Here is a 25,619-nt window from a genome sequence, read left to right on the forward strand (position 1 = left end):
CCATAGATGCTATTTCCAGATTCCGATTCAGGGTCTACCATTACGAGATGCGGCCTCAGGCGAGCCACCTCTATGCCCTGGGCTTCAGCTTCTGTACTGTACTGTAACTGTACTGTAGCAATGAAAATATTCAAGCTGCCCAATTCACAGAATTATTTCAAGGAAAGTGTTAAGTGTTATGGGAAAGGGGACTTTGCTCAACAATCCTCCAAATATCATTAAGGGCATAAAAAAGAGAGATATGTGGTCACCAAAGGTATTCGACACCATCATGAAGAAAGTACAACATGGAGTCCAACTGGAAGACTTGTAAATGAGGAGGTCTTTCAGAGGCCTGTTTGTGGGTATGCTGCATAAGTGTTATTTTTTCTGTGAACACTGAGTGTTTATATGATGCTGGTATGTGATATTGCGGTAAGGGGACTGGGCTAGGAGTCAGGAAGTCTGAGTTCTATCAACAAGTTAGCTGTGTTATTTTGAGAAAGCCACAACCTGAGTCTTAGCTTCCTCATCTTCCAGACCGAGCTTGTGGTAGGAGCCACGCTGACTGGGGGCCTTGACACGTGGGCTGGGCTAGTTTTTCCCTGACAGGTAGGGAAGCCATACCTGAGCCTTGACTGTTTCAAGGGAAGTAGGGGTCACTCAAGCCATTGTGGAAGCTTCTGGGTTGCTCGGGGCACAAAAAGGCTAGTTCACAGGGAGTCTAGTCCCTCAGACTAGATATATGTAGTGATGCCAAGGAAGTGAGTCAGCACATGCCTTCTAATCAGATACATTTTCACATGGGATTGAGGAGGGCTGCCTTCTGCTACCATTAAGGAAACAATTTTTTTTTGTTAAACATCAGATGGTCTATGAGAGTCTCATTTTGTTCCAATCCTGCATTGTGGTCTAAACCACTGGACTTGGCCTGAGTGAGGTCCAATCCAGAATAAGGGTAGTAATACCTACCCAATACGCCTCACAGGGGCAGTTCTGAGGATCCAATAAGATAATTCAGGTGACCAACTTGGTCAGTTGTGAAACGGCAGCTCCTATGATGTTCCTGCCTCCAAATTTATGGCAGGTTTAGAAGGCGGGATGGGGGGGAGGATGAAGCTGTCCAGAAGCCTCCACCTTAGCATCCCCCACCCCACCAAGTTCAGCCCATTAGCAATCCTCTTCCTCCTCGGAAGCCATAGGATTTAGAGTTAAAAGAAACCTGAGAGCTACACAGCCCTCAATTTGGAGATGAGAAAAGTAAGGGGCTCACCCAAAGTCCCAGGCCTTCTGATTGCAGATTCTGTGTTCTTGCCACTGCCCCAGGGGTTCTTAGTCTTTTGTGTGTGTTATGGACCCCTCGGCAGCCTGCTGAAGCCTTGCCAGCCCTTCTCAGAATGAGGTTTTTAAAAGCATAAAACACATAGAATTACAAAGGCACAAGACTACTTTGAAATACCTGTTTTTTTTTTCTAAAACATCACAAATTCATGGACCCCCCAGATTAGGAACCCCTGCCCTACATACACCATGATGAGCTTCTCTGGCACTCATCTGTAATATATGCTATTTCTCCCCAGTAGAATGTCCAATTTTGGGGATCAGTGTTTTGCTTCACTTTGTCTTTTGTACCCCCCCCCCCAGTGCCTGGCACATAGTAGGTGATTTATCTCAGTGATCACAAATCTTTGGGGAATTGAAAAGCATTTCCTCCCTCCATAAAGCTGGTGAATCTTCTCCAGAAGTAATGTACAATGAAAGCATTCCATTAAGTATAATAAGCCTTATTTAAATAAAAGACAGTATTTCTATACAATATGACTTCAGAGGGCAGTACACAAGTTAATGATAGGATATCTGCCTGCCAATATAACCTGTCTAATGGCTTTCATATACCTTAGCAGGGCTAATGGCTGACCTTCTGAAGTGGCAGTTGGTGTGTTTGGTAAAGCCAGAAGCATAGACTACAACCTGACCCTAACCTTGTTTTCTTCAGGCCAGCATTCCACTAACATATTCATGTCAGAAGGCTATCCTTTGCTTCCAAAGGGCAAGCTATGGATTCTCCTGACAAAAGCAGGCTCTAATCTAAAGAAATATAGAGCATGTCTAATGACAATTTTGATTGGTTATCAGAATAAAAATCATAAAACAAAGAAAAAGTTTCCACTTTCATGTTCCCATTGGACGGTTGTCAGCTACTCCCAACCCCCTCCCCTTGTCCATTGTTTTCCTGAGACCTCATCTGTATAAATCCATATGCAGATGCCTGCATATACAAATTTACCTTTCAAAGCCCCTATTCTTGAAAATCTAAAAGAGAAATTTGACACCATTTCCCTGATCAGTATGTCAAGTCTTTCCCCATACAGAGGGCAAACCACTTAAAACAAGGCCATGCCTTTTTAATGATAAGAAAGAAGTGTGGCAGAATTCTTCAGATATAGTGCCGTAAGAATGCTAAAGGACCTTGCTGTTCAATAGATTCCTGACATGATCTCAAAGTTCAAGTGCCAAGAAAGCTAATTTGCATATGAATATTAGCGGGAGACTGTCATCTGTAAGTGTCTCTAGAGAAAGACACTGCTTTCCATCCCAGCTCGATCAAACCCGTCAGAGGCCCTTTGGTGTGACAAGGTGAGAAAGAACTATTCACATGATAAAAGGTCAGACATTATTGGACTTTTTTTAAAGGGAAAACTTTGATGATTCTGTTATGCTCTCTTAGCTAAACTGCCACTGGAGAACAATACGTTTCAAATGATGGCTGTCCAAGACTAGGAATCAGCACTAAAGGGAGACTGGAGGCTGGAAAACTACACAATCTCATAGCCGGTCGGGACTGCAGAGAAAGAATATTCTCAAATAAAGGTAAACGTGCTCTTATCAAATGTATAAAAATTCCCCCGATTGAGAAAAAGTGTTGAGAGGCAGCAAGACACAGGGGAGAGAGAACTGAATTTGAAGTCAGATGACCCTGCGTTCCAATCCTGGCTCAGTCACTTGGGGTACGTCAGGTTGGACTAGATGCCTTCCAGGGCCCCCTTCTGCTCTGTATCTCTGAACTCATGATCCCTTCTCTCATGATTTCTTCTTTCATCTCTAATTTCTCCCCCTTTATCCCATAGTCTCTTCTCTTTCCCAAGCAATGTTGTAGGGTGCTCACAACAAAAATGAATCTACTGTCATAGTAACAGTCTACCCTCTCAAACTGCTTTGCATATACATATATATGTTATCTCCTCCAATAAAACATTAAGTACCATGAGGGCACAGACTGTCTCACTTTTGTCGTTTTACTCCCAGCAAATTGTCTGGTACATAATAGGATAATAATAATTAATGACCACAATGATGATGATGATGATAGCATTTACATAGCACTTCATAAATACTATCTCATCTAATTCACTTGACAATTCTTTAAGATAGGTGCTGTTATTATCATGCCCACTTTACAGGTGAGGAAACTAAGATTAACAGGGGTTAAGTGTCTTGCCCAGGGTCACCGAGCTAGTAAGCATCTGAAGTTGAATCTGAGCTCAGATCTTCCTGACTCAATCCTCTGTGCCACCTGAATCTGAGCTCAGATCTTCCTGACTCGATCCTCTGTGCCACCTGAATCTGAGCTCAGATCTTCCTGACTCGATCCTCTGTGCCACCTGAATCTGAGCTCAGATCTTCCTGACTCGATCCACTGTGCCACCTGAATCTGCGCTCAGATCTTCCTGACTCGATCCTCTGTGCCACCTGAATCTGCGCTCAGATCTTCCTGACTCGATCCTCTGTGCCACCTGAATCTGAGCTCAGATCTTCCTGACTCGATCCTCTGTGCCACCTGAATCTGAGCTCAGATCTTCCTGACTCGATCCTCTGTGCCACCTGAATCTGAGCTCAGATCTTCCTGACTCGATCCACTGTGCCACCTGAATCTGCGCTCAGATCTTCCTGACTCGATCCACTGTGCCACCTGAATCTGCGCTCAGATCTTCCTGACTCGATCCACTGTGCCACCTGGATCTGAGCTCAGATCTTCCTGACCCGATCCACTGTGCCACCTGGATCTGAGCTCAGATCTTCCTGACCCGATCCTCTGTGCCACCTGGATCTGAGCTCAGATCTTCCTGACCCGATCCTCTGTGCCACCTGAATCTGAGCTCAGATCTTCCTGACCCGATCCTCTGTGCCACCTGAATCTGAGCTCAGATCTTCCTGACCCGATCCACTGTGCCACCTGAATCTGCGCTCAGATCTTCCTGACTCGATCCACTGTGCCACCTGAATCTGAGCTCAGATCTTCCTGACCCGATCCACTGTGCCACCTGAATCTGAGCTCAGATCTTCCTGACCCGATCCACTGTGCCACCTGAATCTGCGCTCAGATCTTCCTGACTCGATCCACTGTGCCACCTGAATCTGCGCTCAGATCTTCCTGACTCGATCCACTGTGCCACCTGAATCTGAGCTCAGATCTTCCTGACTCGATCCACTGTGCCACCTGAATCTGAGCTCAGATCTTCCTGACTCGATCGTCTGTGCCACCTGAATCTGAGCTCAGATCTTCCTGACTCGATCCACTGAGCCACCTGAATCTGAGCTCAGATCTTCCTGACTCGATCGTCTGTGCCACCTGAATCTGAGCTCAGATCTTCCTGACTCGATCCTCTGTGCCACCTGAATCTGGGCTCAGATCTTCCTGACTCGATCCTCTGTGCCACCTGAATCTGAGCTCAGATCTTCCTGACTCGATCCACTGTGCCACCTGAATCTGAGCTCAGATCTTCCTGACTCGATCCACTGTGCCACCTGAATCTGAGCTCAGATCTTCCTGACTCGATCGTCTGTGCCACCTGAATCTGCGCTCAGATCTTCCTGACTCGATCCACTGTGCCACCTGAATCTGAGCTCAGATCTTCCTGACTCGATCCACTGTGCCACCTGAATCTGAGCTCAGATCTTCCTGACTCGATCGTCTGTGCCACCTGAATCTGAGCTCAGATCTTCCTGACTCGATCCACTGAGCCACCTGAATCTGAGCTCAGATCTTCCTGACTCGATCGTCTGTGCCACCTGAATCTGAGCTCAGATCTTCCTGACTCGATCCTCTGTGCCACCTGAATCTGGGCTCAGATCTTCCTGACTCGATCCTCTGTGCCACCTGAATCTGAGCTCAGATCTTCCTGACTCGATCCTCTGTGCTACCTGAATCTGAGCTCAGATCTTCCTGACTCGATCCACTGAGCCACCTGAATCTGAGCTCAGATCTTCCTGACTCGATCCTCTGTGCCACCTCGCTGTCCCAGTACAAAATGCATGTTGGTTAACCAATTGATAGTGCAGTAAGGACCCAATAACAAAACAAAGCAGGGATCACGGTATTGTGCCAACAGGAGGCCTAGATTCTAGCCCTGGTTCTGCCACTGGTTGTGCGACCTTGTCTAACCCATTGAATCTCTGGGAGTTTCAGTTTCTTTATCTGTAAAATGATAAGGCCAAACTGGATGAGCTCTATGGTCCCTTCCAGTGCAAACACTCTGTGAGTCTTCTCATCATTAGAGGTAACCATGTTAACACTCTCCACCAATTACATAGGAGTTAACCCCTTTTCTCCTGAAGCATTTCACGGCCCACACTGAGCTCCTCCATTTTGATTCTCCAAAAAAAAGTGAACACTTACTTTGGGGAGAACAAATGAATCATCACCAGTTCTACCCAACAGGCATACTTGTTGGGTATGTACATGCCCATAACATTTGTGCGTCCTCCGGGGTTATAATTGTTGCTAAGAACCTTCAAAGCAAACAAGACTCCTAAAAAGGAAAAAAAAAAGCACAAACACATTATTTAAAAAATGAAAAACACACTACACACAGATGGTGTCAACAACTGTATAAACAAAACCAATTCAAAGCAAAAGAAGGCCTACTCTATTCCCCACAACTTACTGCTAGGAACAATTCTATATTTCCCCTAAATCTGTCAAGCTGACTTTTTGGAGGAACACAATGATTCAATGAAAGTATCCCTCTAGCTAATTTAATTCAGAAGTTAAGAGCCCATTGGTAGTACATTAAGTCCACAACCATATGCTACCTTCCTGACTTCAAGTAGAAGTGGGAAACTAGAGGCCTTGTAGATACAACACTCGGCCTGGAAGCAGGTAGGCCTGGATTCAAACCCTACCTGAGACCCTTTCTACCTATGTGACTCTGGGCAAGTTATTTATCCTCTTTTAGTTTCAGTTTCCTTATCTGTAAAAGGGGGATAATAGTATTTGAAGATCAAATGAAATAATACACAAGAGGCTCTTTGCAAACTTTAAAGTGCTATATAAATGATAGTCACTATTATTATTAATTATTGTATCCCAACATCAGAAAGTATTTCTCAGACTTAACATGGTATAAGGCCTTGGAGAAGGGAGGGATGTTCTGGATAAAATAGAGCTGGGGAAGGAGGAATTCATTCCCATGAAGCATTTTTCTCCTCCTTCAATCAATATCCTAAATCTTAAAATACACAACTTACATAATGCTAACAATTTCAGCACAAGAAAATCTGTATTCTTAAAAAAAGGGAAAAGCTAAGAAATAGGAGATGGTCAAAGGGATACTCAACAGCTTTGAAAAAATCCTCATCACAAGCAATTAACACCAACATCTAATGATTCTTACGAATGCCATTAGAATAAATGCCAAGGGTCATCTGGGCATCCCGTATCAGAGAAGGGATGTGAACCCAGGTCCTCCTGACTCTATGAATGCCATTGGCATAAAATAACCCTCCTACATTCCAGCATCATTTGGTGATGCCCAAAGCAGACTTCTAGGATTCTAGCCTATCACTGAGCACCAAACCACTTTCTACGGCCTAAGATCTATATAACAGTGAGAGCCACAGGTGAAAGAACTGAAGAAAAACAACTATGTTCTTCCTGGCCTTATTTCAGATTCATCACTGCTGACAATGTTCCACCTTGCTCCCATGTTAACCCTGGTAGGGACCTTAAAGACCATCTAGTTTAACCTTTGCTGATGAGGAAACAGGCTGAATTGGACAGGAGTCTCACACAGCTGAGTGACAGAAGTGGGTAGGTGACCCAAAAGCTTCTGACTCCAAACCAGGCTTTGTCTGCAGTACTAAGCTTCTTTCCCTTCCCTAGGATGCTGGTCACTCACGACTCTATCCCTGAATCAGAGAATGTCAAAGTTAGAAGGTATCTCAAAGACCATCTTTTCCCACCCATACACCACCTCTCTCTTTCCACAAAGTTCTCCACTGCAATATGCCCAAGAAGTGATCATCTAGCTTCTGCTTGAGTTCCTCCTGAGTATGGAGGGTAGGGGTGGGGAGGAAAGAAATGCACTTATATTTTTCAATACCTCTCTTGGACCACTCTTTCAGCAAACACTCCAGCCATGCTGCACTTCACTCCTACCTTCCTGGCCAGCTTCTCTTCTATCCCAGACACCTAGTCTCTTATAGTTGGGCTATTTCCAATCTATTGCCTCTATGGCCCAGTCTCTATCCCTTATCATTTTACAACTAGAGTCCCCCTCCCCGATCACCTCTATGCATTATCTTTATCTACTTTTCTTTTTAATCTTTGAATCCTCAGTGTTTAGCACAGTACTTGACAGATAGTAGGTGCTTAATGTATATTTTTCATTCATGCATTCCCTTCCCAGGGAGTCCATTTCATTTTTGGACACCTCTAACTGTTGGGATATTTTTCCTGACATCAAATTTGCCTCTCTGCATCTTCTACTCACTGTTCTGTTCCTGGTTCTGCCTTCTGGGCATAAGCAGATCAAAAAGAATTCCCTCTTCTCCATGGCAGCCCTTCAAATACTTGAATCCAGCCACTTTTATTAGGCTGACCATACCCAGTTCCTTCGAGCAATCATCATAAGGGCAAGACTCGAGGACTTCTACCATTTCTGGTTACCCTCCTCAGAATGTTCTCTCTACCTTCCCAATGCCCTTCCTAGATAGTAATGAAATGGCCATTACCCATGGAGAACATACACCTAGTGAGAGGATACAATCCATCACCCCTGCTCGAGGATCTTCATAAATGCTGTTCCAAAGGTTATCCTGCCTTACCTGAGAAACCGATAGCACAGTGTATTTTGAAGGCAGGCTGGTCCAGAAGTTCCGCAACAGTATATTCCAACACCAGGTATACCACACCAGTAAGCAAGGAGAAGACTGCTATGATGTAGGCAAACCAAATACTTCCCAGTCTTCTTTCCAGCATCAGTCCTTTCCACAGCATGGACACCATGTTGAAATATAGATGCCAGTCATCTGCATGGTGGAAAGGGGAAAGCAGCAGGCGCTGCCAATCTTTTCTTTCATAACACAATTCCACACTTAGGCAAAGCCAGTAGGAAGACTTCATGGGGTTGAGGAAAAGCCAGATGTTGAGGGCTATACATGCCAAAGTGACAGGGGGGATATTGGTGATCCCAACGTGCATCATTTGAAAAAAAAGTAAAAGCAGGCCTTGATGAATTCCTCTTGACCTCCGCTGCATGGTGCCTAAAAGTTCAGGAGACCAACCCAATGGGAGCGAAATATGACGGGATTTTCAAAATCCAAAAGGAGTCTACTAGCAATTATATCTGAAATAAAAATGAAATAGAAGTCAAAACAATGTTTCCTGATCGAATATGCATTTCTGTCTTGATCTTGTGCTCTGACGCCACACCCTTACCAATTCACAGCATCAGAGTTCTATAACCATCCCTTCATCTTGCAGATGAGGAAGTCTGAGGGTCAGAAAGATGATCTATAAGAGTGATCTAAGGTCATATAGTTCATCACTGGCAGAGCCTTGGCTCCCGATCCAGGCTCTTCTCCCAAGATGATGCATGCGAAGGTTCTTTGGGGGAAAACTATAAAATGTCCTCTGGACTATTAGGTTCTCCCTGAAATGGAAATAGAATATAATATCCTGACAAGATATGAAAACTGGAATAGTGTCAGACCAGAGCAGGAAGCAGGTCTGCTTATGGGAAATACATTTTCTGTAAGTTCCCCCTTCAAGGAAAGCCCTTGGTTAGAAACCAGGTGCAGAAAAATATCCATACCATCACTTGTGGTAAGCAAAAACGAGTAACAAAGCAAGTACCCAAGGACTGGAGAACCATTCCTGTTAAGACTTGATAACAGTAGAGGCCTGATGGATTCTCAATGGATTATCGATTTGGAGCTAGAAGGCACTGTAGAGGACACTTAGCTCTCCTTTTACAGATACGGAAAATGAGGGACAAAGGGGTCGCTTGCCCAAAGCCACAGAGGCAGTAAATATCAGAGGCAAGGTCCTCCAACTCCAAAGTCTTCCTTCTATAGATGTCTATTCTTATGGATTTTTATTTTTTGGAGGAATGGAAATGGGAGGATCTGGAAGAAGATGAGATTCAGTGACAAAATTGTAGCCCCAGAAGTCAGTGGGCTCCTAGACCTCAGGCTATAATTTTATTATGTAAAGAACTTCAGTTTCGCCATACCCAACCCTCTTTTTATGTTCCACATTGTATATAGAAATGTTTATTTTTGTGTGTGCTCATTTAAAAAAAAAAGAATTACAAGTTGTTTCAAATTCTGGCAATGAGTTGAAATCCTACTGATGTCCTATCACATAATAGGAGAAAGGCCCACTTTGTACAGTTTTCAAAATTGGGTTGTTGCAGGATGCAACAACCAAAATTACTGACTGTTTTCGGCTACAACATAGGTTCATAACGCAGCTAAATGTCATGCTGCATTGCAATATGTAAATTGAAAGTTAAACAGTAGTTGTGTAGAAATTAAAAAGCATCATAATGTTATCTTTCTATAGGTCATTCATTTTGTGACACACATTATAAGCCACTTTCAAAAAAACAAACAAAACCCTGCAAATTTCGAAAAGCTGAAATTACTCAAGAATGGTCATAGATAATCATGGTATTTTAGATGACTAAGCTCAAATTCAATTTCTTCAAGTTTTAATTGTCTTGGACTTTTAAAGCAAAGTTAATATTCTTTCATGATTGATAAATACACATACATACATACATACATACATATATACATAATAGCAGGCTTGAAGAGAAAATCCACTTGAGGAGCTAAGGCTAATATAAGCAAAGACGAGAGGTAGTTTCAATAGCAGAAATATGAAAATACAAAGTGAAAAAAGCCCAAATCCAGAAAATATAATCCACTCTATTTATCATTGGGACTCACAAGTGCTATTTTGGAAGTGGAAAGGCCACTACATTTGCTTTGTATAAATGCTTTAGTGTATAGGTTGAAATACACTGAAAGTATAAATGGTGACTATGTTGTTAAGACATTTTTTCCAGAGAAAATTAGCTGCTTTTCATAAGAAGAGGCAAAATCTGATGTCTGTGGTCAAAGAGTTGGCTTGCATTTACTGAAATAAGCAATTGAGAATTGTAAACTGTAAAAAGTCTCATTCAACATAATAAACCGGTGCCGCCTGAAGACACTGCAAAGGTCAAAACAATGCTTGAGGAATCATATATAAAAAAGATCCAAGTGATTCTCCTTCTAGATTAACTAATATGTATTAATTAATACAGCGGGAATAATACAGATTGATATATATAACGGGAAGTAGAGTTACCCACTTCACTGAAGGCCTTTATTATCAATTAGCTGAGAAACCAAAATCTTTCTCTTTTACATAGCAAAGCTGATGAAGCAAAAATGAAATTAAAGATGTTCATTTGATTATACATGTAAAAAAACATTTTTTGAAACTTACGTTAAAGAAAATCTGTTTACTTTGCAAATCTATTGCATGAGAAAATTTCAACATAAGAGCAAGATTGTATTTCTTTTTAAATGAAAATGATAAAGACAATTAGTTGGCACGGCAGGTGGAGTACTCAATCTTGTGGTCAAGAGGACCCAAGTTTGAATTCTGTCCCACTTAGCTATAAAACCATTACCAACCTCAAGAGTTTCCTTATCTGTAAAATGGAGAGAATATCAGTATTTCCCACCCCATACCCCTTGCTTTAAGGATCTCAATAAGAAAACACACAAAGTGATTTATAAACTTTATTATCATTTCATAATATGGAAGAATTCTATTGGACTTTGCGCGAATGGAGCATAATCAATGTCAGGAAAACACATCAGTCCTTCAGCCCTGGTTAAAAATGTGACCCTTTGTACATTTTGGGCACATTAAAAGCTTTACCATTACTTGTATCAAGAAATACAAGTAGAGAGCTACAAAGTATTTTAGTTACAAGAGTAAATAATGTCATAAAAAAATAAACAGTCCATTAGAATGGAGGCTTTTTGCAAAATTATACAATGCAGATGGGGTCACTTCTAGAGTATTTCAAAACCTTCTGTTGATAACACTTCAGTATGACTTGTTTGAGAATATGTTTTGCTTGGCTATGTATGTCTGTTACAAGGTGTTTTGCCTTCCAGTAATTATCCACATTTTGGGGAACTCTTGCACAATATCCCTCCATTTGGGGGTATTTGGCACCAGATTCTGAGAAAGGAATGGGGTAAAGGAATGGAGCTGGCAAGGTCAGGGGACAGGATGTACAAAGAAGCCTCTTGGAGAAAAAAGTAAAATTCTCTTGGGTGAAATTCAAGCCTCTGATTAGGAAGCTACATAAACTCTCAAATAGAATGGTTTATCAAAACAGGTGGCATTTATATAGCACTTTAAGGTTTTTCAAAGCATTTTTAAAAGTTCACTAGATCCTCATAACAACCCTGGGAGGAGGTCAGTGCTATCATTATCATCCCCCTTTCACAAAGAAAGAAATTGAGGTAGACAGAGTTTAAATGACCTGCCTAGGGTCACCCAGAGCAAGTAAGTGCCTATGTTTAGCTTTGAACTCAAGGTCTTGCTGGCTCCAGGTCTGCCTCTCTATTCACTATGCCACTTGGCTTAGAGAAAATAAACTTAGAAGAAAAAAGCAGCTTGTTATATGTTTAAATTTTAGTAAGACCTAGTCATTGACAATGAGAAAAGATTTATATATAGAGTCTTTTTATATTATCTTGGTGAAAGAATTAAAATAAGTTAATCAGTGATGTGAAAACACACGAGATTAGAGAAAGAGGGCAGTAATCTGTGCCTTGATATTGTATTTCTTTATATCTTGCTTCAGTTTACCACTTGGTACAGCATGTATGTAAAAATAGGTAATTTGGGTTTACCCAACTTGTACACTGTCATTTTGATCACTATTTTTTCAAAGAAATATAGAAATATAAATGTCCTTGCTGGGGACAACAAGGGAAAAGCTGGCAGTATTCATGATCCATTGTTGTTTACCCTGTGTCAAAGGAACTGGTGGGAGTTCCCCCAGTGTATTAGTGGAACCCCTGTGAAGGATTTACAGGAGAACATGGCCAACAATCTCACATGGGATGAGAGGGAATGGATGGGATGCAATCTGCACTGTTGAAGGGATCACAGATCCATCAAAGTATTTTTATAGGAAAAAAATACTTTAAAAGAAGCTTTAATCCACTGTAGGGAATTAACTCCATTCAGATACCCTGAGACACCCCTGGAATGATTCATAGCCATTAGAGAGACTTCATACTCATTCCATTTCCCATTTTGACCATATAACAAAACTGCTTATAACACCAAAGCTTCATAGCGTAGTGGATAGAGAACCTCAGAGTCAGATGACCTGGGTTCACGTGCCTTCTCTGACACACGATGCCTAGGTGACCCTGTGTAAATCACTTAATCTCTCCAGCAACTCTCTTAAAAAAATGTGCACAGTTACCAATGTACATGGGTAGTGAGAGTTTCTTATATCATTAAATCACAGGTTTGAACACCAAAGATGAACTCGACTGTGAAACAAATATAACATACAGTCAATACAGAATGTTATGTAACAGCTTTTGGGGATAAAAGGCACAAATGGAATAGTCCCTGCCTTCGAGAAGATTGCAGTCTGTCTGGGAAACAACATGCATATCCATCTCTAAGTAGATAGAGAATAAATGAGAAATAGTCTCAGGAAGGGTATTGGCTGCTGATTCGGTCAGAAAAGGCCAATGGCATAGATACAGCACAGAGGATTTCGTTAAGACATCTGCTGGTCTTTTCCAATATCCTTGGGAACAAGATGCAGAAATGTGGGCTAGAAGTTGTGATTACCAATTAAACAAGTGCATGCGAATGGACTGATGCCAACTTGAAAAGAGACGTCCTCTAGGGGTCTACCACAAGACTGACCATATTCATTCGATGATAGAATCAGGATCCCAAAAGATCTCAAAGAGCCAGCTCTAACAGGACAAATCCGAAATTCAACGCTTCATTTCAAAACTGTTGCTCAAATGGTGAATGGGAGAGAAGTGGTCAGACAGCAATTTATGTGTGTGTGGGGGAGAGACTTGGGTTTTAGTTCAAAACACTTCAACAGGTGGTTTTAACAGCGATAACAATAAAAGCTAAGTTGATTTTTGTGGCTGTTCAGTCATTTAGTCCTGTTCTGCTCTTTGTGAGCCCATTTGGGGTTTTCTTGGCAAAGACACTGGAGTGGTTTTCCACGTCCTTCTCCAGATCATTTTACAGATGAGGAAACTGAGGCAAACAGGGTTAAGTGGCTCACCCAGGGTCACATAGCTAGACAGTGTCTGAGGCTGCATTTGAACTTCAGACTCCCCTTCCTTACTTCAGGTCTGGCATTATCTACTGCACAACCTAGCTGCTGATCTTAGACCGTACTAATGTTAGTATAGTATTTGGAACAAGAGAGGTACAAGACAGAAGTAAAGAGACAATGTATTTTGGGGAAGTAATGCGTTGAATACGGGTAGCAGTGGATGCTTTGATCTGAAGTCAAAGGAAATGGATCTACAGCCAAAGATGCCAAGGAAACATATGCCAAGTCCTTGGGATAAAATAAAAATAGGGGGCAGCAGCAAAACACAGCACACAAAATAATGAACTCCAGACCCATAGGGTATGTGGAAATAGGTGATGAGTGAGAGCAAGAAGTGCCTGGAAGGAATTATTCAAACTTCCTGATCTTTATCATCATTTTACAGTCTTGAGATTGCAAGGCCAAATAGGGAGGCAGTGGCACGATGCAAAGAGGACCCACATGTGAAGTCGGAGGAGCTGGTTTCAAATCCAGCCTGCTACTTATTATCTATATATGGGCAAATCACTTAATCGATTAATCAATATTTATTAAATGCCTGCTGTATGCCAAGCACCGTGCTAAGTGTTAAGAGATACAAAAAGAGGCAAAAGACAAGCCCTGCCTTCAAGGAGCTCACATTCTCTGGCCCTTGGTAAAAGTGATCTCTAAGCTCCATTCTGACTCTCTATCTTTGATCCTGGGAAAGATTTCACTGTAGGCCCACCTCTTAAGTGAGATGCTGACAAACTGGAAGGAGGAGTGTAGCTGGTGAGGAGCCCCGATGGCACATTCTGGGAGGAGCTGGGTATATGCAGGCTGGAAAAGAGAAAATTTCAGCAGCGTGTCTTAGCTGTGTTCAAACATTTAAGGAATTTAGGAAGGAGAATTAGCCATACCCTGTTCAGTCCCAGAGGGCAGAACTAGAATAAAGGGGCAGAATCAAGGGGGGGGGGCTGGTTCAGTTCAACCCAACAAGCATTCATTAAGCACCTGAAAACAAAATAATGCCTACTTTCAAGAAGCTTCCATGGGGGTGGAGGGTAACGGAGCATATGGTATATTGTATGGAACAAGAAGACTAAAGCATTGAATAATGCCTTCCAGCCCCTTCTTGTTGTCACTCGCCATCTATTTCCAAATACCCCATGGATCTGGGGCTCATTATTCTGTGCGCTGTGCTTTGCTGGCCTATCCTACTTTTATCCCGAGCACTCAGCAGATGTTTCCTTGACATCTCTGGTTGTAGATCCACCTCCTTGGACTTCAGGTCAAAGCATCCACTGCCACCCATATTCAAGGTATGGCCAGTAAAAACCAGACTATCTTTTATCTCTTACCTCTTTTTTCAGAGTGCTATCGTGCTGCTTAAGATCAGATTAGCCTTTATTATTGCTATAGTTGCCGTCACTGGCCAAACCACACTGCTGAAGTGTATTGAACTAAAACTGGACTTTTTTTTCCCCTTACATAAATTGCTGTTTGGTGCTTCTCCCCCATTCTACGTCTGAGAAGTTGTTTTGAATTCATATAAATATGTGGAGAAGGTTGCACTAGGTTTCTAAGGTCTTTTCCAGTTCTAAATCCCATATAATAGGGTGATCTGAGGGAGAGAACCGGAGTGGAGGTAAAGGGCAAGAATCTCCAATGACTTCACTGAAGAGTGGAGCCTTGAAGGAAGATAAAGATTCTGACAGGTAGAGATGAGGAAGCAATGGATTCCAATCACAGAGAAGAGTTTGTGCAAGCAGAGGAGCAAGACAATATTGGCAAATGGCTGGGCGTCCCTTTTGACTGTAACAAGGAGAAGCTTAAATGGAATTATGGGCAGAAAGGCTAGGAAGGTCGGCTGGCAGACTAAACTAAAATGGGTTTTCTGCCCATAAGTTAGGCAATTGTTGAGCAGACTGTGCAAAGTTCTAACTTCCAGGGTGACTGCAACCTGACAAACAAATCTGCCTGATGAAAAGAGGTATAAATGGATGAGGCATCGAGAAGTGGCAGGGTTTGTATCACTTGGGAAATCCAGGGGTTTGAGTCTTCACTTGGCAGGGGACCATAAAAGGGATTCGTGCATTGGGAAGACAGTTAGACTTCATGACACCCAGGGTCCCTTCCGATATGAACAAAGCCAAGCCCTTATTCCATCAGGACCTGTACCCAAAACCAAATATCAGGCCTAGATAAATACACCCAGAGGGTTGGCTTGTGGACCAGGTTGGGGTAATGCTACAAATGGCCAATAGAGAGAACGTAAGAGCCAGAATCTAGGGCAAACAGCTCTCAGATTAAGCTAGCTGCCTGTCCAGAAAATGCCAGGGGTAGTAGATCTGGACCAGGAAAGGAATTCAGATCTTCCAGTTCATACCAACCATGGATAGTACTCAGGAGGATAAGACAAAGTCAACATTTGGTAGAGGGGAGCCCTAAAAAGGAGAGGTAGGAAGGAGGAGAGGGAAGTTGTAGATGTGCTCACTAGTACAAATTAGAAAGTCCAAGATTGAGTCAGAGAAATGTTACCAGTGGTTAAAGACAGTGAGACAATATTGTGGTTGGGATTAAGAGAAGCTGGTTTACTAGAATCAGGTCAAAAGATCACAATTTAGTTCCTGGCACAAAGTGGATGTTTAGTTGTTGCTCATTGTTCAACTCTTCGTGACCCCAATTGGGGTTTTGTTGGCAAAGATACTGCAGTGGTTTGCCATTTTCCTCTCCAGCTCGTTTTACAGATGAGGCAACTGAGGCAAACAAGGTTGAGTGACTTGCCCAACGTCACACTGCTAGGAAGCACCTGAGGCCACATTTGAACTCAGGTAGATGAGTCTTCCTGACTCCAGGCCTGGCGCTCGATCCACTGGGCCACCCAGCTGGATGTTTAGTATTTGATTGAATGACTGATTGACTTCGAGCTGGAAGGGTCTTTAGAAGTCCTGTAGTCCAATCCCCTGATTTTACAGACAAGAAAACTAAGGCCCATGGTTACGATGGTAAGTCATGAATTTATCTTTATTTTTAGTCTCTGCCATTTTCAAAGAGCACTTATCAGCCCCCGTGCCTGGAATACACTTTGTTCCTCCCCATCTCTACCTGTCAGAATACATATGTTCGGTCAAGGCTCAGGTGCGGTGCTACCTGCTTTGTGAAGACTTCCCTGATCACCTTTTTGTCTGCCAGTGCTCTGTACTTCTTCATTGAAATGTTGACTCAACTCAAGAGAAGGTAAGTTCCGGATGGGTAAAGATAGTTTCTTTTGTATCAAATAGAGCCTTGAACAAAGTAGGCAATTAATAAATTAAGTCACAGTCAAAGGTGGGGGTGATTTTAATTAATTCCTGCTATCCTCTAACCTAGCTAGCTGGGTCTTCTTGGGAAATCACAGTTTCTGAGGCTTTCAACTTCTCTGACTGTAAAATGAAGGGGCTGGGCTAAAGCTGTTTTTCAAACTTTGAGTAGTGGTAAAATCCTTCAACTTTAACACAAAACTTCAACAGATTCTTTGCTGTAAAACCCTCTTTAAAAAAACATAATGTTTACTACTGTTGTCAGAAAATATGCCTTAAGAAGAAAAAAATATATATTTGTAGAAAGGTTTGAAAGAGGCTCAAATATGTTGCTTAAAGGAAGTGGGACAAAAGTAAACAGCCTTTCAGATTCTCTAGCCGACACAGCCCGTTGCTATTTGCATAGGGCTGAGGGGTGCTGGGGTGATGTTTCATTACCAGTGTCTTCTCAATCTTTTTTTCATTTTCACAAAAATAGACCCCTGAAGAGAGACAGAAGACCTAAGAAAGTAAAATTGGTTCTCTGATTGTGAGTGGGGTGATAGTTGAGTCTCATAGACACCGGAAGAGCTCAAGGAAATAAAAAGAAGTTCAGAAAATCAGTTTAATAGAATGGTTCTAAGAAGAGTTCGTCGGATTGGGTCTGATTTTAAATCTAAGCTTCTAACTTCTAGTGCAGCCACTGCCTGGAAATTTTACAAAATAAAAATAAAAAGCATTATGGCTACTGGCTGAGAATTCTGCCTGAGAAGAACAGAGCTTCATAATTACTGGATAAGAGCATTGGCTAAGGAAAGGTGAAGCCTTCTCTGGCAGGAAGAAGCTTGCTAATCACAACATCTCACCAGCAGCAGTTAGAAGCCTGTGTTACAGGTGACCCAGAAGTAGCCAAGGGCTACTGTGGAGACAGTAGATTGAAAGGAGTGTCAATGGCTACAAAGCCCAGTGGATGGTAAGATGACCAAAAGATCTAGCGAAAGCATTCCTAATGAAGGTTGTTCCAGGGTATTACATAACAGCTAAAAATAGTCAGTTGGTACAGAAAACAGCTTTCCTAGTGGGAAGCAGTAGAGTGTGGAGGAAGGGGTGAGGTCCTAGAATTTGAAATGGTAGCAGAGACAAGCAGGGAACGTATTTGGGATGATGAGGGAAAAAAAAAGTCCAGTTGCGAAGGATTTGACTTCACACTCAATTTTCACCTGGTTCGGAGGGGGTTCAAAAAGTCAAGCCAACAAACATTTATTAATCACCTAGTGCTAAGTACTGGGGATTCAAGGAGAAGCAAAAACAATTTCTGCTCTCAAGGATCTCAGAGTCTAGTGGTGGAGATAATATGAAATATGCAAAATGTGTGCAAACAAGATATATACATGATAAATTCAGTGTAGTCTCAGAAAGAAGGCACGGAAGCACTTTTTTTTTACAGATTATCACTTGAATAATGAGATTAAGGAGGCTTGAGAAAGCTTCTTGCAAACTTAAAGAAAGCCAGGAGACAGAAAAGAGGACAAAGAGCATTCTAGGCATGGGAGACAGCCAGTGAAAATGCCAGGAGTCAGGAGGTGGATTGTCTTGTGCAAGGAGTAGCGAGGAAGTCATTGTCACTGTTTCATGGAAAATGGGGAAAAACACAAGGTATTAGAAGTCTGGAAAGGAAGGAATGGGCCAGGTTATGAAGAGCTTTAAAAAGCAAACAGAATAGCAAAGAATTGGAAATTGAGGGGATGCCCATCAATTGGGGAATGGCTGAACAAGACATGGTATATGAATGTAATGGAATACTACTGTTCCATAAGAAATGATGAGCAGGTGGACTTCAGAAAAACCTGGAAAGACTTACATGAACTGATACGGACTGAACTGAGCAGAACCAGGAGAACATCATACACAGTAACAGCAACATTGTGCGATGACCAACTTTGACAGACTTAGCTCTTCTAATATGCAATGATCTAAGACAATTCCAGAACACTCATGGTGAAAAATGCTATCCGCATCCAGAGAAAGAAATATGGAGTCTGAATGCAGACTGAAACATACTATTTTTTCTTTCTTTTTTTTTAAATTTCTTGTGGTTTTCCCCTTTTTTTCTGATTCTACTTCACAGCATGACTAATGTGGAAATATGTTTAGTATGATTGTACATGTACAACCCATATCAGATTGCATGCTGCTTTGGGGAGGGTGGAGAGAAGGGAGTGGGGAAAAATTTACAACTAATGAATGTTGAAAACTAATAATTTAAAAAACAAACAGAATATTTTATATTGGATCCTGGAGATGATAAGGAGACGCTAGAATCGATTTAATTGGGGGAGGGAGAGCGGTATGACATAGTCAGACTTGCTTTTTTAGGAAGATAAATCTGACAGCTGAGGAGAGGATGGACTGGAAAGAACTGAGTCATGGTGACCAACCAGCAGGGCTATTCCAATAGTCCAGCATGAGGTGATGAAGGCCTGTACTTGAGTATAATCCTACAGAGGAGAGAAGTAAGACTTTTAGTGAAGTAGAGGACTTCCAAGCATTTCTGATTTAAAAAAAAAAAGGAGCCTGGAGCTTTGTAGAAAGTTTGAAGTACAAACATGGAAGAAAAGAGAAAACAAATATTAGTAAGCAATCAGAAAAGACTTTAAAAAACAAAGTGGTTGAATACTAATAGAGAAGGATGATAGGATCCCCTAAGAACCAAGACATCAGCGAGGGTCACAGAGGGAGTCATATAAGATGGATGATCTGAGAGTGATTTTTGTAATGTTTTGATGATCTTGAAAAGAGAAGAAAGGAAGGGTCAAGGTTGGGACACACAAAGGAGAAAAAGGGAGCAAGAGAAGAGGGGCTTGTCTCACATGATAAAGGGGTACAAGTAGAAACAAGTACAAATGAGGAAGGGGTGGAGGGGAAATCATCACTTGAAACTCACTTTTATCCAAACTGGTCAAAGAAAGGTAAAGTACAAATGATTCTATACAAATGGGGAAGGGGAGAGTGGGAATCGCTATACTAATATTAACAATAATAATAATAATAATAATAATAATAGCATTGATATAGTGCTTTAAGATTTGCAAAGCATTTTACATACATTACCCTGTCATTTAAAACTTTAAACAATTCTGGGGGGTAATAGGTGATACTGGATTTCATTTTAAACTGATGCCAATGGTGCAGTGGATAAAAGCACCAGCCCTGGAGTCAGAAGGACCTGAGTTCAAATGTGGCCTCAGACATTTACTAGCTGTGTGACCCTGAGCAAGTCACTTAACCCCTATTGCTGCCAAAAATAAAAATAAAATAAAAATAAACTGATGTCAAGTGAAGTGAGAAGGATCAGAACAAGGTATGCTACAACAATGATACTGTAAAGGCAAAGAATTCTGAAAGACTTCAGAACTCTGAACGGCATGATACCCACCCACAATTCCAAAGGACTAATGTAGAATGCACAGAGAGAAAGAGATGATGGAGACGGAGAGGGATAAGGACATATTTTTTTTGGATATTGTCAACTTGGAAATGTATTTTGACTATGAGTATTTGTTGTAAGGGTTTTGCTTTTCTCTCTTTTTTTAGTGAGTGAAAAGGGAAAGGCGAGGTGGGAAGACAGAGGGTACAGGCTTGTTAACTGAAAAAAAAATAAATGCAATTCTTTAAAAAGGTAAAAGGCAAATACCATTATAGACTTGGACATGGAAAAAAAGTCTGTCCTCTCACTGGGAAAGCTCTCCACCCATCATTCTGCCCACTTTCCCTTTCTCCTTTTTACTGCTCTATCCTGGCTAAATCTTCAACTGCAGGCATCCCCCCTAGCTGGCTGATCATTTCATCAAGGACGCTCATTCACTGTCACAGTTACAACTAATTCCAGCAGGCAGATTCCCAAATCTTTATTTCCAGATTTTCTGACCTCTTACATTCCATATCCCATTCTAAAAAACAATCCTAGAGAGCCTTATAGTTTACAGAATGCTTTTCTTACAACAATCTTATCCTAGACTTTTCCTCTACCTTTTGACATCTAGCCTCATTCAATCCTCCTCTTCCTCCTCCTGCTGCTTCTTCTTCCTTCTGTCTCCCTCTCTCTCTCTCTCTCTCTTTCTCTCTCTCTCTCTCTCTCCCCCTCCCTCCCCCCCCTCCACACACACACACACACACACACACACACACACACACACACACACTTCAATCGTTCCTCCATACAGGTAATAGAAGAAAGCTTCTCCAAAATGGCATGAAGTTCATAGTCTAGTAGTTCTGTACCTTTCAACTAACATGATGCTGAGGGCCCAGGAGGAACATCATTTGGAGGTAATTGTTTTTTGCATGATCAAATATGGATTAACACAGCTCCATCTCTACTTTCTAGGCTTAGACCTCATCACAACCAAGGGAATGCGCTGGCTGCTTGCGGCTAAGCCGGCGAGTCCAGGATCAGGGGACAGAGCAAAAGCACCTGGCCCACGTGATGGTTTACATGAGGCTACAATTTCAGCTTTATTAGTATAGGGCTCTGATCCACTGGGCTAACCAGCCACTGTGCTGCTGTGTACATAGGAAGGCACTCAATATATGTTCGTTGAATGTGAAATTAATATTCTGCCTGACCTGTCGAGTTCATGAAAATCCTCAGAGAACACTGCTGTGTGTAAAAACGATGGTAGAACAGTCAATCAGAGGTTGATAGCCAGAATAATCCCTTTTGGGCTAGGACTACAAAAGTAACGATCGATCAAACAGTTTGTAGCTCAGGGTCAGTGCTTTGGGAAATTATGTGATGTCCATTTCACTCCCAGGCTCCCCCATCTCTCCACCCTGCCTCCCAAGCAGGACGCAAAGGGATTTTTTTTAATGGATATCTATGTTAATATATAAAAAAAATAATAACAGCTGGGGTATATATAATGTTTTATGGCTTACAAGGCAATATCATTTAACCCTGTGGCAATTCATAATTCAGGTGTTATTATCCCCATCTGCAGACCAGAAAAATGAGGCTTAGAGAGGCGGAATGGCCAGAAAGCTTCAAAGCATACACCCGGTGCCACCTCCTACCTATGGGCTCTCTAAACCTCCTTCTTCCCCAACTCATTCATGCTCATTCCCTCTTAAATCATTCTGTTATTGAGATTTTCTTAATATTTGTTTATCTGGGTACATAATAGGCTCCGTAAGGGCAAGGACTATTTGGGCTTTAAAAATCTTTTTAACACCTCCTTGGCTCTTCCCCTAATAACACAGTGCTTGGCACGCTTTGTTCAGTTGTTTTTCAGTTGTGTCCAACTCTTTGTGACCCCATTTGGGATTTTCTTGGCAAAGACGCTGGAGTGGTTTGCCGTTTACTTCTCCAGCTTGTTTTATAGATGAGGAAACTGAGACAAACAGGGTTAAGTGACTTGTCTAGGGTCACACAGCTAGTAAGTGTCTGAGGCCACGTTTGAACTCAGGAAGATGAGTCTTCCTGACTCCAAACCTGGCACTGTGTGCACCACAACACCTAGCTGCCCCACTCATCACACTGTGAGTGGTTGTAGATGGATACCCAATGGGATTGGCTGAAAACATAAAAAGTATAAAAAGCTACGTTCCTTCAACCTTAAGTATTTTGCTTGAAATTTCGAAAACCAATAAGTAATGCTTGATTTTTAGTCAGGCTGTGGGTATCATTTTCTCACATCCAAAATCTAAGTTCTACAGGCAGCGTCTATAACATGGGGTGCCTACCACAGAAACAAACCTCAATGCCCTGTGTGAATCTGTGAATGAGTTCGCTTGCTAAAGCCTCACTTTTCAGTTATGCTTGCTGGCCAGCATTGTGTCAGGAAGAAATGGAGAGCTTCTAGGAATACTGATCGGAAAAATGAGCCATATTTACTTTAATGAGAAATTAAAAATTAAACGGGAATGTAATAAAATCTAAGTGGCTAGAACCAACATGAGAAAGGAAGTTTATAACTTGGAAACTGGATGGGTCCCAGGGGAGAAGGCTAAAGTAGAAATGGAAAGAGGAATGAATGGGAGGGATTTTCAGCTCCTTCTTTGTGAGCAGAAAAAATATTTCAATATTATCATTTAACAAGAGAATGAAAATATCTCAATTTTCACATTTCAGACATCCAGTAAGAATGAAAGCTTACCAACTTATAAGACCTTAGAAAAGGAGAACACCATGGCATAGGGGACAGGGGGCCATCTTAGAATCAGTAAAACGTGGGTTCAAGTGCTGCTTCATAGCTGTGTGACCATAGGCAACTCGTTTAACCTTTCAGGTCCCCCAAGCAACTACACACACACACACACACACACAGAATGACATTTAAAGACCCTGATTTCACAGGTGACAATATCTATGAAAACAGATGATAATAAAAATTCATGATCTCAAATATCTAAATAGAAATGCACAAAATTTGGGTGAAAGGCAAGAAAAAACAGAGTTTCTAATAGAAGTAAGAATTCTTTTATTAGAGGCTCTAATACATGGATCTTAGAGGTATCACTGAGACTTGGTGGGATGAAATCCATAATGACAACAAATAACTCTCGATGCACAGACTTCATTCAAAGAAACAAGATAAGGAAAAGTGGGGATAGGTAGTCATAATATATAATAAGAAGGTTAGTCAGTCAAACATTTATTAAGTGACTACTAAGTGCCAGGCACTATGTTAAGCACTGGGGATACAAACAAGGGCAAAAGACAGTCTCTGCCTTCACAAGGACCTTATAGTTGAATGTACATTCATTCACATAAGGAAATCCACTTAAGTGGGGAAGCATGGTGGACAACATTTGGGTGAAGACCATATTGATTTTGTTTATTATTTATTTATAGGTATACATGTTGTTTCCTCTGAAAGAACTTAACATTCGTGAGGGCTGATTCTGTTGGTCTTTATGTCTGAAACACCAACCACACAGCAGGCACTCAAAAAAATGCCTGATTGTTTGATTTATAGGGGGAGAACAGAAGTATTTCTGTCATCAAAGTATAGACCATCTGGGCAGAAATGAAAAAAATCAATGTTTATTACGCACCTACTATGTGCCAGGGACTGTGCTAAGCACTAGAAATAGATGAAGAATTCAGAAAACAGCAATAAGCCTGGCTGGTCCAAAAAAGATGGGGACAGTTATTCAGCCATTTGCCGGTGTGCTTTCTCTACTAAATACAGAGAATCTATTAACCTCTTGACTTGCCTTAATGGTAAGATCACCATTCACAAGATGAAGGAACCAATAAAGACAAATTCGGTTCTGGAGGAATTGAATGTTGGGATGGAAATGATGGGGACCATGGTGGGAAGTGATTATTCCTTCTTAAAGAGTTTTTTAATAGAGCAGAGGAAGCAAGGGAATGTCTGACATGCCCCTAGATTCAGGAGGAATAGATTTCAAAGGGTTCAGAAAGACAAGTAGGACCCCATGGATTAAAATTCTTTGGGAAAAGTTGGCTCAAGTGGATGGGAAACATTGTTCTAGACTTTTAGACAAAGAGATGATAGTTCTTTGTGCTGCCCTGATCTGGTCACACCAGAATTACTACGGTCAGTTCTGGGGCCAGAGTTAAGGAAGGGCTTTGATAAGCTGGAAAGGATTCCAGGATGGGGAAAGGCCTTCAGTACACAGCTTAAGAGGATGGGGTGAAGGAGCTGGGTATGTTTAACCTGGGAAAGACACAATTTCAGGGGAAACATGGTGGCTGTCTTCAAGCATCTCAAAGGCTGGAATGAAGAAGAGGGAGTAGGCTCATTCTGTTTGGCCCCAGAGGGTAGAGCCTGGAATCCTGGGGGAAAGTTGCAAAGGGGCAAATTTGGGATTGATATCAGGGAAAACTTCCAAACAAGCTAGCTGTTCAAAAGTTAAGTGGGTTTCTTGAGGAGGAAGCCAGTCGCTCCTCATTAGAATTTGGTGGTTTAGGTAGGGGCTAGATAACCATCTAGTATGTTCCAGGGGGGATTCCTTTTGAGGTATGGGTTGGAATAGATAGCCTTTGAGGTCCTTTCAAATTCAGAGATTCTGAGATTTTACAGAAGAACTGCTAATTGTATTGGTAGAAAGAATTTTCATACTGTAAGGTTCCTAAACAGATTGCTGTTCAGTTGAGTCCTACTCTTGTGACCCTGTTTGGGCTTTTCTTGGCAAATACATTGGAATGGTTTTCCATTTCCTTCTCCTGCTCATTTTACAGATGAGGAAACTGAGGCAAACAGGGTTAAGAAACTTGCCCAGAGTCACACAGCTAGCAAGTATCTGAGGCCACATTTGAACTCCGGTCTTGCTGACTCCCAGCCTGGCACTCAATTCACTGTACCACCTCGCTGCCTCTTACCTAAACTAATACAGACTAATTAATCAATAAATATATAAAAAAATTCTATGGAGAGGCAGAATGATGTCTGGGAAGGCTACTACTCTAAGCCAAGAAGACCCGAGTTCAAATCTTTTTCCTGACACTTGCTAAATGAGCCATCAGGCTAGTTCCAAGCCTAATATTTTAAGATATCTACTAAGTTCCTGACCTGCCGTGAGGTATGTGATTTGCTCTGGAGGAGAGAAGCTACGTTCTTTAGTTATGAATTCTATTGTCACTATGGTCCCATAGTAACTTACTCATCTCAAAAGTTTAGAAACCACACAGATTTAATTGGGGGAGGGGAATCATATTAGATTGGAATCTAATTAAATCTAATTGGAA

The 25,619-nt window shown here is 41.7% G+C and overlaps 1 protein-coding gene across 1 annotated transcript in view; it reads right to left on the bottom strand.

The window, feature by feature from the left end:
• RHBDD1 (rhomboid domain containing 1) overlaps positions 1–25,619 on the bottom strand; it is a 174,341-nt gene that overhangs the window by 117,108 nt on the left and 31,614 nt on the right. Inside the window, exons 2-3 of the mRNA XM_036756349.1 lie at positions 8,086–8,606; positions 5,657–5,789 (exon numbers count right to left, since the gene is read on the bottom strand). Of these exons, the coding sequence (XP_036612244.1) occupies positions 5,657–5,789; positions 8,086–8,518 (566 nt within the window). The 5' untranslated portion in view covers positions 8,519–8,606. The remainder of the gene's footprint in view (positions 1–5,656; positions 5,790–8,085; positions 8,607–25,619) is intronic.

The sequence above is a fragment of the Trichosurus vulpecula genome, chromosome 4 (assembly GCF_011100635.1).
Source record: "Trichosurus vulpecula isolate mTriVul1 chromosome 4, mTriVul1.pri, whole genome shotgun sequence".
NCBI classification, from domain to species: Eukaryota; Metazoa; Chordata; class Mammalia; order Diprotodontia; family Phalangeridae; genus Trichosurus; species Trichosurus vulpecula.